A 14,931-nucleotide genomic window follows, 5' to 3' on the forward strand; every position below is an offset into this window, starting at 1 on the left:
TGAGGGTCTCACAAAATGACAGTTGTTTACTATTAAAGGCTACCGATGACATCACGATCACGTGATTAGGAATTGTTTGTATTTAAGAGCAAAGCTACACGATGGGCTATCTGTGCTGTGCCCACCATGGGTATCGAAACCCGGTTTTTAGCGCCATAAGCCTTTAGATTTATCGCTGTGTCACTGGAGGGCCGTAATCAGGAAGCTCTTATTCAAAATTTCGAGGTCACGTAGGCGTTGTTGACCAGTTTTCCTGCTAGAAGACAACGTGAGACACGTGAATGTGTCGAAAATAGTTCCTCCAATACCAAGAGTTCTGACAATTTGTTCCGTTTACTGTTTGTTTTCTGTTAAAATATTAACGTTCGGGAAGATGGCAAAATGGAACCGTAGTGTTAGTCCCAGTCATTAAGCAAAATTCCCTACTTCAGTATCCTAATTATATTATAATATTTTAAAAGATAAGAAATACTTGGATAAGTTAAGCCTTTATTGTCAACGGTTGTAGTTAAAATATTATTATTATTGATTTCATGTAGGTATACTAATTAGGTCTAATTTCAAATCATTTGAGAATACAAAAGTTAACTTGGATTAATTTGCTTTGTTTGCTTCACCCAATTACAAAATGTAAATTAATCTCCCAGCAACACTAAAAGTTTATTTGTTTCTTTTTGGAATCACCTTTCCTCAGTCCTAGTGCTTAGTTTTGTAGTATCACGTTTGTCAGTGCATAGTCCAGGTAATGTGGCACCATCCCCGATTTCAAGCCACCAACCCCACACACACACACACACATGCTATTTAGGTATTAATTGCTTAATGTATGTTTACTTTACTTAATTATCCACTATTATTATTATGTATATTTTTCATCACTAAAGGCACAATGTTAATAATAAGGGATTGTCCTTTATTATACAAATATGGAGATCGTGATTGTTAATAGCCACTCAACATTACAGCAACAGAGCAAACAAATGCAAACCCAACCTTGTACATAATTGCAAGATTTGTAACTTGAACGTTCAGATGTTTTTCACCTGTTTTAACCACTCGCACCACTCTATAGTAGTGTGTTGTCTGTCAGTAGTAGACACTAAAATTACGTCATATAAGGGACGCTTAACATTGAAATTTATACTGTCGTGACTTCAGTCACATGTGCGCATGCCATGAATCACGAGAAGAATTATGCACTCCGGTCGATATTATTGATATATGGTCGCAAGGCTGAAACTACAGGAATGTGTATCTAGAAACTAGATGTACTTGCGTAGTCTCCGAAAGTGTTATGTTTCAAAAGTAAATAAAACCAAAATTAAGAGTAACAAATCTTTTTATTTCTTGGTTTTGAAATTCATATGCCATGCTGCGTTGTAGCCTACAGTTGTTTAACTGCTAACTTAGTTCACAAACAATTCATAAAGAAACTTTTCAACGGTATCATATTCTCCTTAAACATTCTACCGAATAAGAAACCAGCATCGAACTTCTAAACAAATGCGTCCATATCTTTCATTAAGCATCGGTGGTTCAGTGGTAGAATACTCGCCTGCCACGCGGGTGGCCCGGGTTCGATTCCCGGCCGATGCAATGAATTTTTGTTTTGAACCACTAAACCGTAGAATATTTAGAGTTTTGACAATAACCTAAGTTATCAGTAGCATTGACCAAAAATACCCTAAGGTGAAATGAGATGTAGAAAGTACCATTCCCGTCATGCCAAGTAGTTGAATTAACAGGTGTGACGAAACAAGTTACACATTTGTAAAAATGGAAATTTAAATCTTAGAATTAAAAACATTTTAGTAGAGATTTTCACTGAATTTTCGACGATTAATTATCTGTCTAATAAACGCATATTTTGTAAGTCGTTCTGTATCTACCATGTCAGATTTGGAGGGGGGGGGGGAGATTTCACTGACCCAGATATGAAAATACTTATTTACGTTAGTAAACTTGTCTTCGCATAATATAATTTAAAATTCATTATTATGAGATATTGTTAGACATAATTTTTAACGTATATATTTCTTTATTTTTACTAAGCACAAAAGTTACACAATGGGCTAATCTGAGCTGTGCATCACGAGTGTCAAAATCCGAATTTTAGCATTAGAAGTCTTCAGACTCACCGCTAAGGCAACTTGAGGAAGAATATGTGTTAATAAGCTGAATGTATACACACACATATATAACGCTAAATATTATAATGTTTTAAATCTTAAGTTGTAAGATGTGTTTTCTATGAAGAGACATATAGTTTTGCTTGTTTGTTTGTTGTTAAGCACAAAGCTACACAATAGGCTATCGAAACCCGGATTCTAGCGTTGTAAGTTTGCAGACATACCGCTGTGCCACTGTAATGACATTTCTCATATCACCTCGAATTTCTGCTCAATATCCATTGGTAAACAACATAGAAAAATGTAAAATACCGTCTTAACTCAACTACTACAAAATACCGTCTTAACTCAACTACTACAAAATTCTTTCTTAACTCATTTACTAAAAAATACCGTCTTAACTCAACTGCTACAAAATACCGTCTTAACTCAACTACTACAAAATACCGTCTTAACTCATTTACTACAAAATACCGTCTTAACTCAACTACTACAAAATACCTTCTTAACTCAACTACTACAAAATGCGGTCTTAACTCATTTACTACAAAATACCTTCTTAACTCAGCTACTACAAAATACCGTCTTAACTCAGCTACTACAAAATACCGTCTTAACTCATTTACTACAAAATACCGTCTTAACTCATTTACTACAAAATACCGTCTAAACTCAACTACAACAAAATACCTTCTTAACTCAACTACTACAAAATACCTTCTTAACTCAATTACTACAAAATACCTTCTTAACTCAATTACTACAAAATACCTTCTTAACTCATTTAATACAAATTTAGTAGCAGTTGCATACAGCCTCGCACTGTGCGAAAACTGCAGGCCACATTTGCGATTACAAATAAATTTATTTTTTTGAATATGTTTGGTATGTGTCGGCGACTTGTCCAGATTGGTTATAAATGCGAAATTTCCAAAGAATATGGTAGAGCAATAGCTGTGGATTAGAGATTCCATTTTGTGAAAACATCGCTGTAATCGCATGTTAAGGACAAAGCTACACAATAGGCTATATGCGCTCTGTCCATCGCGGAAAATTGAATCCCAAATTTTAGCATCAAAAGTTCGTGAATTTACTGCTGATCAACCGAAGAAAATGCTAGTTAATTTTTTTCTCGCAAACAATGTTACAGTAGGGTATTTATCCATGACTAAAATAACTAAATATCTTAAAAGCCTTACCACTAGGTAACTTGAGTTTAGCATAATGTTGTTTACTGGTATTTTGCTGGTTAGCTTGGTGTCAATTGATATTTACAAGAGTGAAGAGAATCAAATTCAGTATTAATCACCTACTTTAACTTGGAACTGCAGTGCAATTGTATCATCTGCATCTGTACTGTATAAGGAACACAAACAGCTCTTATTTTATAAACTAAAACAAACTGATCTGATGAGAGCTATCGTTGCCATTTCTCAGCTGATCATGATGTGGGTTTTATCACTTGTTGACGGAGCGTACATCACACTTAACAGTTGGTTTGTTGATGATTACAGAGGAATTAGTACGATATATTAATTCGATTTTTGAATATCAAATTATCAAGTCACATGACAATCACGGCTGATATAAAGTCGCGTGGTACGAGGCGTATCACAATTACATTTTGACATTGTTTGGTGTTATGTAGACAGGGTTATGCTACAGAAAAGCCACCCAGTGGCACAGTGGTATGTCTGCGGACTTCGATAACCGTGGTGGGCAGAGCACAGATAGCCCATTGTGTAGCTTTGTGCTTAACTTCAAACAAACAAACAGACTGTATATCAGAGCTTGCACGGTTTTCGCTATCCATTAATGATCCCTTCCCGCCAAAAATTGCGCTCCGCACTTTGGGGCCGTGGGAGTGTTATAAGAGTGACGGTCAAATCCCATCATTCCTTTTTACATGAATAGACGACGAGTTGGCAGTGGGTGATGTTGACTAGCTGCCTTCCCTTTTAGTCTATCTCTTCAGAATTAGGAATGGTAAAGCTGCTCCCAATCATTCCTTTTACATGAATAGACGACGAGTTGGCAGTGGGTGAGTTGACTAGCTGCCTTCCCTTTTAGTCTATCTCTTCAGAATTAGGAATGGTAAACGCGAAATTCGACAACCAACGAACACAAATCAAGACGTGATGTCACTGAACACTTATCACACTTTCAGCTGTGGGCATATTATAAAAGTACAGTTAATCGCGTGAATTTATTGTATAGTCTTCCTGGACTACTGCAGATATAATGGTATTGTTACAGAGTCTTGTAGATTGTTATATTTCTGAAACCTGAATTTTGTTGTTCTCTTTCTTTCTCCATTGTATTAACGTCCACATTTATAGAATATGTTGTAAATAGTATTTATGCCCTCCGTGGTTTGGTATGTATCAACTACGATCGGATTGTGCTGTTCCTTCTGAATACTCTTCTGACTTCATGTTGTTTACATATATATATATCCTCTGTATGTTTATAGAAACATCCTTCATATAGAGGAATACGGCTGTAATTTGTTTCCTGCCTATTCTTGGGGATCATCTTCTTTTTCATATTATGGCCAGATGGTAAGGGCGCTCGACTCGCAATTTGAGGGTTGCGGGTTCAAATCCCGTCCCACCAAGCATGCTCTCCCTTTCAGCCGTGGGGGCATTATAAGTGACGGTCAATCCTCATATTATTATTAACACATATTATTCTTAATTAACTTACTTGTAACTTCCCAGAATTATTTCCTTTGGTTCTGTTATCGTCTTGGTATCTTTCTGCAGTTTTTTGGTTGAAGGTGATTACATTTGAACTTCAACGGATAAAATTATTCTTTTATTGTTTATAACGATATGCCTTTAAGATTTAATTTCATTTGAAAGTTTTACGTAACCAGTGGTATTTAACTTTCGTTTTTAGATTTAAAAAAACAACTAGTCCAGTTAATGTTTTTTTTCCCTATGCATATCAGTTGAAGTTGATTTTCATCCACAATATATTTATATTAGACAACAAAGGAATACGAGTAATCAATGAGAGATAAAAAAAAACACGGTGGTCAGCATAACCTCACACGAGCCAGCCCAGCATCTATTTTAAACCGAAAAAACTAAATATTAATTAAGATATAACATGATGAAATTATGTGGTGGTACCATGCTGGACATTATACCATCCTTCTTATATTTACTCTTCATTGCAGAAATAACATTTTTAATTTGAGAATCGCTAGGGAAATCATCTTGTAATGCATTGTGCCTTTGCTTCAACACTGCATTTTTGGGCTTTACTGTGTCGTTAATTTCACAAAATATTGAAACTAATTATTTCTTATGTATGATTACAATCCCCCATTTTGAAGATAACGATACTATTGTGTCCGTTTTTTTTTTTTCGCTGTCAATGCAGTAATCAACTGACGAACCCCCGATTCATCTGGTATGTCAAATTGATTGGGATATCTTCGAATAAGTTCTTCCCTCATCCGACCTGGACTACGGTTTAGCTTAATTGCTACGTTTAAACCATCACATTCACAACCACATCTAGAACATTTCAAGTGTGTTTAATTGCTACATCTTTTTATTTTACATTTACAAGTTAACCTATCCATATTGGTTCTTATGATCTCGGGTCATGTCACGGGTCTGGTCCAGCGAAAATAGTGCCAAACATTTTCTTTTTATCTAATCAAAATAACCCAAATCGTTCGGGGATGACTCATTTTATTGGATCCACATCAAGATGCTCGTGTGGCAGGTGTTAAGCGTGTTTTTGCATATATTTATTTTCTCTCTCATATATATATATATGTATGTATATTATACGTTCATACACGCACATACACAATATGGCGTTGCCGGCTGAATTACTGACGTTACTTTAATTATATTTTTTGTTTGTTGTTAAGCTCAAAAGTACACAATGGACAATCTGCGCTTTGCCCACATTGGGTTTCTAAGTCTGATTTTTAGCCCTCAGTCTTACCGCTGAGCCGAGGGGGGCTGATAATTGTAAGAACAGAAGCCAAAGTATGCACCTATTAAGCATCCGTTATGTTTTAGCCACATTGTAGATTTTACAGCCCATATAAAACTATTTTCTGCGACGTAAATATAAAGATTTGAGATCAGTGTACAAAATTGGTCGTTGAAGCCTCTATTCTAAAGTTCACATTCAATTAATTTTATTGCTATGTAAATCCTGGTGTATCATTTAACCAACTGTTTCTTCTAGTCTAGTCGAAAGTCCCACGGTTTAGCTTAATTGCTACGTTTAAACCATCACATTCACAACCACATCTAGAACATTTCAAGTGTGTTTAATTGCTACATCGTTTTATTTTACATTTACAAGTTAACCTATCCATATTGGTTCTTATGATCTCGGGTCATGTCACGGGTCTGGTCCAGCGAAAATAGTGCCAAACGTTTTCTTTTTATCTAATCAAAATAACCCAAATCGTTCGGGGATGACTCATTTTATTGGATCCACATCAAGATGCTCGTGTGGCAGGTGTTAAGCGTGTTTTTGCATATATTTATTTTCTTTATTATATAAAGTCCCAGCTCTAGTTTTTCTTAACTTGGGGGTAGAGAAATATATTAGTGATAGTCGAAGACAGCATTAAAAATCGTGTATTAATATGTTTGATTTGAGCGAAACATGTTTTTGTTTATTCGTGTGTGTTCTACTAAGCTGCGACTGCCGTTCCATAATATGTGTATAGTTAGCTGCTCAAAATTCAGACACTCGAAATGCTTTTCTGCTGTTTTTGGTGAATCGTAATAGATCGTTCTTGTCATGTCGGTGTATCGATATCAACAATAAGTAATGTTTCACTCTATAATACTGATTGTTAATAGCTCCACATCTTTCCTGCCACATTAACATCTCAATTTGAAACTCCACTTTTCAAATTCATCGTAAGCGGTTTCATAAATATTGCAATTTCAAGTAGATAGAAAGAAATAGTTAACTCCAACAACGATGATTTTTTACTATATATATACTAATTGCAGTTCTAACCTTACTAAAAAATAACAACAAAACACACTGTGGTTTGATGTCGCTGAACTGGCACTGGGGATTAGAGACTTAATAAAGAGACGCGCTTAGAATCACTGAGAATTGTGTAAAAAAGAAAAACCTTTACTGTAGAGCAAAGGTTGGACTTCAAATGCTAGATCAAAAGAAAAGTATCACAGTGCCGTTCCGATAACATATATGTATGCGTAGTATTTCTGAATAAACATCTAATCTTAAGGGAATATCGCTACCGACGACTTGAAACTTTTTGCCCCAACGGATGAAACTCTCTTTCTCACTACTTAGTAACCAAAGACACAAAGTTTCAAAAGAATGCGAACTTCAATACAGAGAATTTTTTTCCTTCTGTTTGTGTCTGTGGGGGGTCTTTTTTTTTGTCCTGTAATAAATATAAGATTCCCCCTGCGTGTTTGTGAAACAAATCAATAACAGGAAAAGCTTCTGTTTGTAGTCTGTTATGTTTTCTAGTAGAGTTATGTTGAAGAACAGTGCATTTTGCATAGTGTAAAACGTGATCTTTCTCTACCAATAAATGTGTTGTGTGGGTGACATCTATTGAGCCAACTGATAATTATTTTACTTATTTTTTTAGTTTTATCGCCGGAAATTATCGCATTTTGCTTAAACATTATGAGGATTTGTTCATAACATGAATATTTTCTTTGTCTACGCGTATTTTAAATTTCTGTATGATTTATATATAAGGTGATGTTTTCGGTTTAATATTTACATTGCAGAATCACAGGTCATAAATTAGTTTTACTTTCAATTCCCTAAAGTAACTTCGAAAAACGTTTCCGGCCGTTTTTATATTGATAGCAGAAATGATATCAAATAATCTTTTAACAAAAATCTGCGCGTATTTTATATCAATAATTCAAACAAATGAACAATCGTACAGTTTCGGCTTTATGGCATCCATGAGTGAGAAAATCGAACGCATTTCTTGGTAAGAATTTATTTGATAAGTGCACTGGAATGGACGGCAACTGCCTGTTGTAAAAAAAAAAAAAACGTAAGTGTAGAGGACGACGTTTCGAAAGTCTTCCGCCTTTCGTCTTCAGGTCAGTGTATGTCTGTGGTAGTTATTTTGATTTGAACCGCCTTTCGTCTTCAGGTCAGTGTATGTCTATGGTAGTTATTTTGATTTGAACCGCCTTTCGTCTTCAGGTCAGTGTATGTCTATGGTAGTTATTTTGATTTGAACTTGATTATTTCAGTCGAACCGTCATTCTCTACACTCGTGATTTTTACAACAGGAAGTTGTCGTCAATTCCAGTGTACTTATCATGAATACTCTGCCTAAACAGTCTATCAAAAAAGAATTAAATTTTTTGGGGGGCTACTCTGTTAAAATATTACACGTTACCTAGTCAAGAATTGAGTATATTGAGTAAACATATCTTCATTGAAGAAGAAATGTTTAACAATGACTCAAGAGTAACTTAAAAATAGAGGAAGTAATAATATTATGCATATCTACAAATAACACTTAACAGTCTTCAACCACTTGACCATACCGGACCTCGAAAAAACAGAGGTGAAGCTTTTGTTAAATGGTCGACTGCTTTTGTTAAATGATATAAGGCAGGAGAGATCCAAACACACACGCAAAGAAAAAAAAGTTCCCGAAATATTGACCACACTGCCTGAAGCTATCTTAAAGAAGACTACACACTTTCCATAGTCACTTTGTAAACATACACTTTTCTTAAACTAAAACTATGTTAATTAAATTATGTTAAACTAAAACTGTGTTATGTATATCAAACTTTTTCTGTCTTCTATCAACAATAGACATACACCCCGAAAGTTTTATTAAGAAAAATTCATATTAACACTTTCTAATAAATTTAAGCAAAAATAATCGGAAAAACATCTTTAAGACAGTGCTTCCCAAATTTTTGCACCTTGCGGCACACTTTCAAATGTCCCATGTAAATAAGTCCTTATGACAGATTTTCTGGCACCCCTCTCCCCTGACTAAAACAGGCAGAAATTGCTGTTATGCTGTGTATCAATGAGAAAATAAATCAAATTTTAAAAATTTATTAAATTGATAATAAATCTACATTACTTAATAATTGCAAACATTCCGGCCCGCACAGTTTAGGAAGCACTGCTTTAAGATACTGAACTGTAATTGTGATATAACATGTATTACCACATGTTATACAAGCGATGCATATCATGCTTAGCTGTAAGCTATTTTTAAGGAGGTGTATCGGCTGTTATTAGCTCATCTAAAGAATGTCACACAGTGGCACAGCGGTATGTCTGCGGACTTACACTGCTAGAAACCGGGCCTCGATACTTGTAGTGGGCAGAGCACAGATAGCCCATTGTGTAGCTTTGTGCTTGACTACAAACAACAACACACTGTGAAACTCTATGTAAATTGATTATAAATAAGAAGATTAACATGATTTACTTTCTATCATATTCACTCACATCGATTTTATAGAGGTCAAAAATGTGGTCAGTGTCAGTTACTCCTCGCAATAAAAATCTAGTGGTTAGCGTATCAGACTAAGGTTCGGACTTGTTGCCCGTGGACACGCCCTGGACTTCTATCCGTGGACGCGTTACAAGAGTAACAGTCGATCCTGTTATTCGGTTCCAAGAATTGAACAAAGCCCTGGTGACGGCGGATGCTGCTGGCTGGCTATCATCCATCTCATGAATAGTTAGAGACAGCTATATAAGAACCTTGGGAGTCTCTCTCTGTCCTACCGTTTAGTCTACGCTTGGTGGTATTGAGGTTGAAAATTTCCTGTTGTCTCAAACATGACACTCAACACAATAGCTATATACTATATAATAAAGGTTTTATTTTTGATTTATCATCCACAGTTTTGCATGTTGGAATTTAAAGAGAAAAACCCGTTTAAACAAACATTTTTATATCATTCATCTTGCGTTGTCTTCTTCTATGATTAGAAATCTATAAGCAGAAACCGTTTATAAAATAAATAGTAAACTAAATTTTTCACATCGTCAAATAGTAATTTCTTATATATCTTCAAATCTCTTGCCCCTAGGTGGCTCAGCAGTAAGTATGAGGGCTTATGACCCCCCCAAAAAAAGAGAGTTTCGATACCTGCAGTGGGCAAAGCACAGATAGCCCATCAATTGTATAGGTCTGCGCTTAACAACAACCAAACAAGCTTCAAATATCTCTTTCGCTTTAATCATATTTTGAATTACAGTTTTGAGAAAGTTATTGGAGGTTGACATGGAATAAAAACAGTTTGTAACTCGGTATGGCAAATTATTAATTAAGAAAATAAATCCTATTGATCCAAAATCCAAAATGAAAACGCGAAACTCTGACTTGAAGTTAATCTGAGTTTAGTTTTAAAAGTAAACCGATATAAAATTGCTACAGGAAGTCATCTTAAGAATTTCATGAACAAAGCTAAAGTAGTTTTTGAGAAAAAACAAATATTATCCCATCTAACATAAGGTACATAGTCTTGGATGATTTATTGATGTGTACTTTAGAAGTAATAATATATAATACAGAAAAAATGATAATACCAGTTCCATCTCTGATTCTGATAGGCTCTTTTATAAGTTACAATTCTTGATAAACGTAAATTTTTTATGAAACTTTCCACGTAAGTAAGAAACTCTGGAGATATATTCGATGATCATTTTTTTATTAGTGTACGTGAACGCGGAACTTAGGTTATATATATATATATATATATATATCAAAATGTAAACGCTGGAAGTATCCCGGTGGTTCAGTGATAACTTTGAGAGCTTATAACGCTAAAACTTTGGTTTCGATACCAGCGGGGGCAGAACACAGATAGCTCATTGGGTAGCTTTGTGATTAACGATAAACACTAGGAAGTTCATTGAATACGTAAGACTAGCGAGTGAAATTTTGAGTTTTATGCACTGTTATTCCTCGTAACAGTGAATAAATTAAGCTTAAACTAACAGAAAATATTTCATTTTCATGAAAACAATATTTAAGCATTTTTTATTCTAATAAGAATTACGATGATTTGTAACAAGAGATTGAACACAAACTTTTTGAGCGTATTTATTTTCATTTTATACGTGTTGCTAATATACTCAAAGTGTGATGTACAGAAAGCGGGCCTAGTGGTTAGCTTGCTGTGCAGTGAACCCGAAAGTCCGTGGTTCGTGTACCGTTACTGCAAAATTGCCTCCCGCAATGGCCATGGGTGCGATAAGAGTGGCAGTCAAATCCCACTGTTTGATTGGTGAACATCACAGTAGGTGCTGTTGACTAACTAGCTTCGCTCTAACAAGTTAAAATTTAAGAACAGTTAGCGTAGATACTCATTGTGTAGTTTTGTCCGAAACAAATAAAACAAACGAAAAGTACACAGAAAGGTTCTAGTGATAGAGAAAATGGTTAATAATGAAAGTATCCACGAAAGCCATGATGTGCAAATGTGTGAGCTTAAAAATATAGATAGTGAAATAATATACTTCCTTTAAGCATAGCATATGCAAAGAGTTCATGTCGCAACGAGCCAATCATACACAGGAAAGATAAAAAAAAAAAGAGGTCCACCGGGAGTGGATTCGAATTGCGTAAATACGAGAGAGTTATTGGCGTGCACATTACATTTGTACAAATTTGTCATTAAACTTTGTTAGTTTACTATACACAGCCAATATGTTATAGACATATTGAAATATATATTTTTAACTTGTAAATACGATAAGAAGATATGCCCTTAGAAAAAAGAAATGTATATAAGCGATGTGTTATTTATGGGTAATGCGTAGAACAGATATATTCCTGTATGTTTCAATACAAGCCCACTAATAATATATTGTGTAAAAAAAGTTAAATTTTATATTCTTCAGAAGGAACCGCCCCCCGCCAGTGGCACAGCGGTATGTCTGCGGACTTACAACGCTAAAAACCGGGTTTCGATACCCGTGGTGGGCAGAGCACAGATAGCCCATTGTGTAGCTTTGTGCATAACTTCAAACAATCCAAAGGAACCAGATAATTTTTTTCTCAAACGATTAGTTAAAGATGTGTAAATAATTGCTTTTGAAAACAGCTTATCCTTTCGGATTTTAATCTTAAATTTACGCAATATGCCCATAAACAGAGGTTAAGTACGTTATATTAAAACGATTTTGGAACCTCACCACGACGTTACAGTTCATGTCGCAACGTTTTGTCATGCTCTATTTGATCACCACGCTCCGTTGCGCAGTTTCTATTGCCAGAGGTTTCGTTGTAAGGCAAGTCATACATATCATTCTATGCTCGATTGCCATAATTTGTTTAGTGCACGTGGACGGCAGTTTTTCAGCGTCCGTTTCAACAATCCGATGGGAAATCCATAGGTCTGACGTCTTGACCGGTATGCCTTTGAATGCAGTAAATGGAATATCCGTTGCATTCTCCAGCTGGTTAACGTATTCTACGGTTGAACAGGACGTATGACTGGAAACCTTATCTTGGTGAACCCATACCCTATTGGTCTAGTTTCCAGATGGGAATTATTCTTGATTATGTTGCCATACTGTTGCCTGTGGATAGCTTTTACCACTGGCCGTTGTGTTCGTCGATTATCATCTGTAACGTTGTTTGCAATTTAGTTAAATCCGTAGCCTTAACGCTGTCCTTTAGGGCAACCATCTGTTACAAGACGCCACACTCTGCCTACCACAGCTGGGTTACGACTTGTTGCAGGTCTTTTTCTGGATGGTCCTGGTGGCCAAAGTTTAACCATATTATTTTGTTTTCTAATGTTATTAATTACAAGAGATAATTCAGTTTTAGAAATTCTAAGTCCCCAGTTTGAACGCATCTTTGTGATATGAGCATGAGTATTTTACATTGGAAAGGGCTGGTACTGTGGTAGCAGTGGTACATACCTTTCCCAAAAGTGATCAATTTTAATGGCATCACACTATCTACGTAATGAAACAGTGTCAAAATATAGTTCCTAAACATTTCTTTCCTGTGTTTGTCGCATGGATTGCTTATTTGCGTATTCTATAATTTTCGCGCAAAGCTACTCAAAGGCTATCTGTGCATAACTGTCCCTAATTTTGAAATGATACACTATAGAGAATTCAACTAGCCAACAGCACACATCGCCAACTGATTTAATGTTCTAGCCTGATTTGAATAGTGGGGTTTGACCGACATACTTTATGACACACCCACTACTTCAAAGTGCGGGGCGCGTTTTGTAGTAACGGGCCGCGAACTTTGAATTTTGTTGCTTATGATTTTTTTTTCGTCATTTCAAGAGCTAACATATTGAAATATCTCAAATATCAAGTAAGCTTTTCTGTGTCCAGAAATTGTCCACCTGTATGTTGATTTAAACTCCATTCTGTGATGTTGCAAAGATGGAATTTAAATCAACATACAGTATTTTGAAAATTTATAATTTGATCTGTCAAAGTCTAAGTCGTATTTAGAAGTGTTTATTATCTCTCACTGCACTATATATATATATATTGTTATTAAATCACATTTAATTATATATCTATATATATATATATACGTATATGTAATTCGAGAGTAAAGTGAACATTACGCCTGCTTTTCATTCAGTTCATTTTAGTATTTCAACAAGAGAAAACAAGAGGGCGTTTGGCAAACGTACTAGTCTTTTATTCCTATGTCATTGATAAATATGTCGCTCACTTTGTTTGGACGCTTAATATTTGTTGAAAAACTGTTCTTTTAAATGTATTAGGCATGTAAAAAAAAATAGCAGACATGATTAGTATTTTCTAGTTTTCGGTTTGTTAGAAGTGTTTTTGCCAATAACACCCCAAAAACTAATGTTATTCTCGAAATTTTCATCTAGGACAAACCTTGTTTCTTACACCCTAATATAAATAACAATATTCTTATCACAAATTAGAGGAGCACAAAATTATAATTATCACACGTGACAAAACCATCTGCAGGCACCTAACATTTCCTATTTCTTAACATTTCATTTTCGAACGCAGAATATTTCAATGAAAAAATGCCTCTATTGGCGATATTTATATATATAGTTTAATAGTAATAGTGAGTTTGAAAAATTTTACTTTTTGTGTTGTATGTTAAATATATTTCCAAAAGTATGGATTAATGGCCTTTTTAGATTCAAATTCTTAAACATTTTCTTGATCTTGTAAGTCTTTCAGAGTTTGAACTCTATTCTAACATACGTATATAAAATAATAAATATAAAAATACAAAAATAAATAACTATATTTTTACTATTTATAACTATTTTTATTAGGAACTTCACAAACTGTCGTCACAACTAAGAAGGTTGTACGGCTCCAACAGACACAGCCAGCGCCCTCTGCATGTATTCTTTGCGAATTTTTCACAGGAAAGCAGTCTGTACAGAATTTGCTGTGAAAAGAATCAAGGATTCGCAAACTACGTGGTAAGTTTTAATGGGTGTATGTATTGCATCTAACAGTGTTATTTCTTTCTCTTGGATATAAAGCATTGTCAGAATATTTGTGGGAATACACAACTATGATGACATTTTGGAAATATTTCTTTACTCAGGATATTCTACCCACAGAGACACGTGTGTGGAAATATAATGAACCCTAGAGTATTTTTTAAGATATAAATACCATTCGTTACTGATAGATTTGTAGAAATTTAGTGTAACTGTTCAGTTTTCTCTCAAAATTTGCATTTAATTTAGCTGACTGCTATAATCATTTATTTATTAGCATACTGTTGGAAATCCCCAAAAGTTATATTTATAACAACGTGTAAACATTCTCC

The 14,931-nt window shown here is 34.9% G+C and overlaps 1 protein-coding gene and 1 non-coding gene across 2 annotated transcripts in view; both read left to right on the top strand.

The window, feature by feature from the left end:
- Positions 1–1,525: 1,525 nt before the first annotated feature.
- On the top strand, positions 1,526–1,596 carry Trnag-gcc. Its single transcript has one exon. It is a non-coding gene; the product is annotated as a tRNA-Gly (tRNA).
- Positions 1,597–14,422: 12,826 nt separating this feature from the next.
- The window catches only part of LOC106461932 (tRNA methyltransferase 10 homolog B-like), a gene marked incomplete at its 5' end in the record, with an annotated part of 133,364 nt that continues 132,855 nt past the window's right edge, over positions 14,423–14,931 (top strand). Inside the window, one exon of the mRNA XM_022389036.1 lies at positions 14,423–14,575. Coding sequence (XP_022244744.1) covers positions 14,423–14,575 — 153 coding nt within the window. The remainder of the gene's footprint in view (positions 14,576–14,931) is intronic.

Source organism: Limulus polyphemus, unplaced genomic scaffold (genome assembly GCF_000517525.1).
Source record: "Limulus polyphemus unplaced genomic scaffold, Limulus_polyphemus-2.1.2 Scaffold1061, whole genome shotgun sequence".
In the NCBI taxonomy this organism is placed as follows: Eukaryota; Metazoa; Arthropoda; class Merostomata; order Xiphosura; family Limulidae; genus Limulus; species Limulus polyphemus.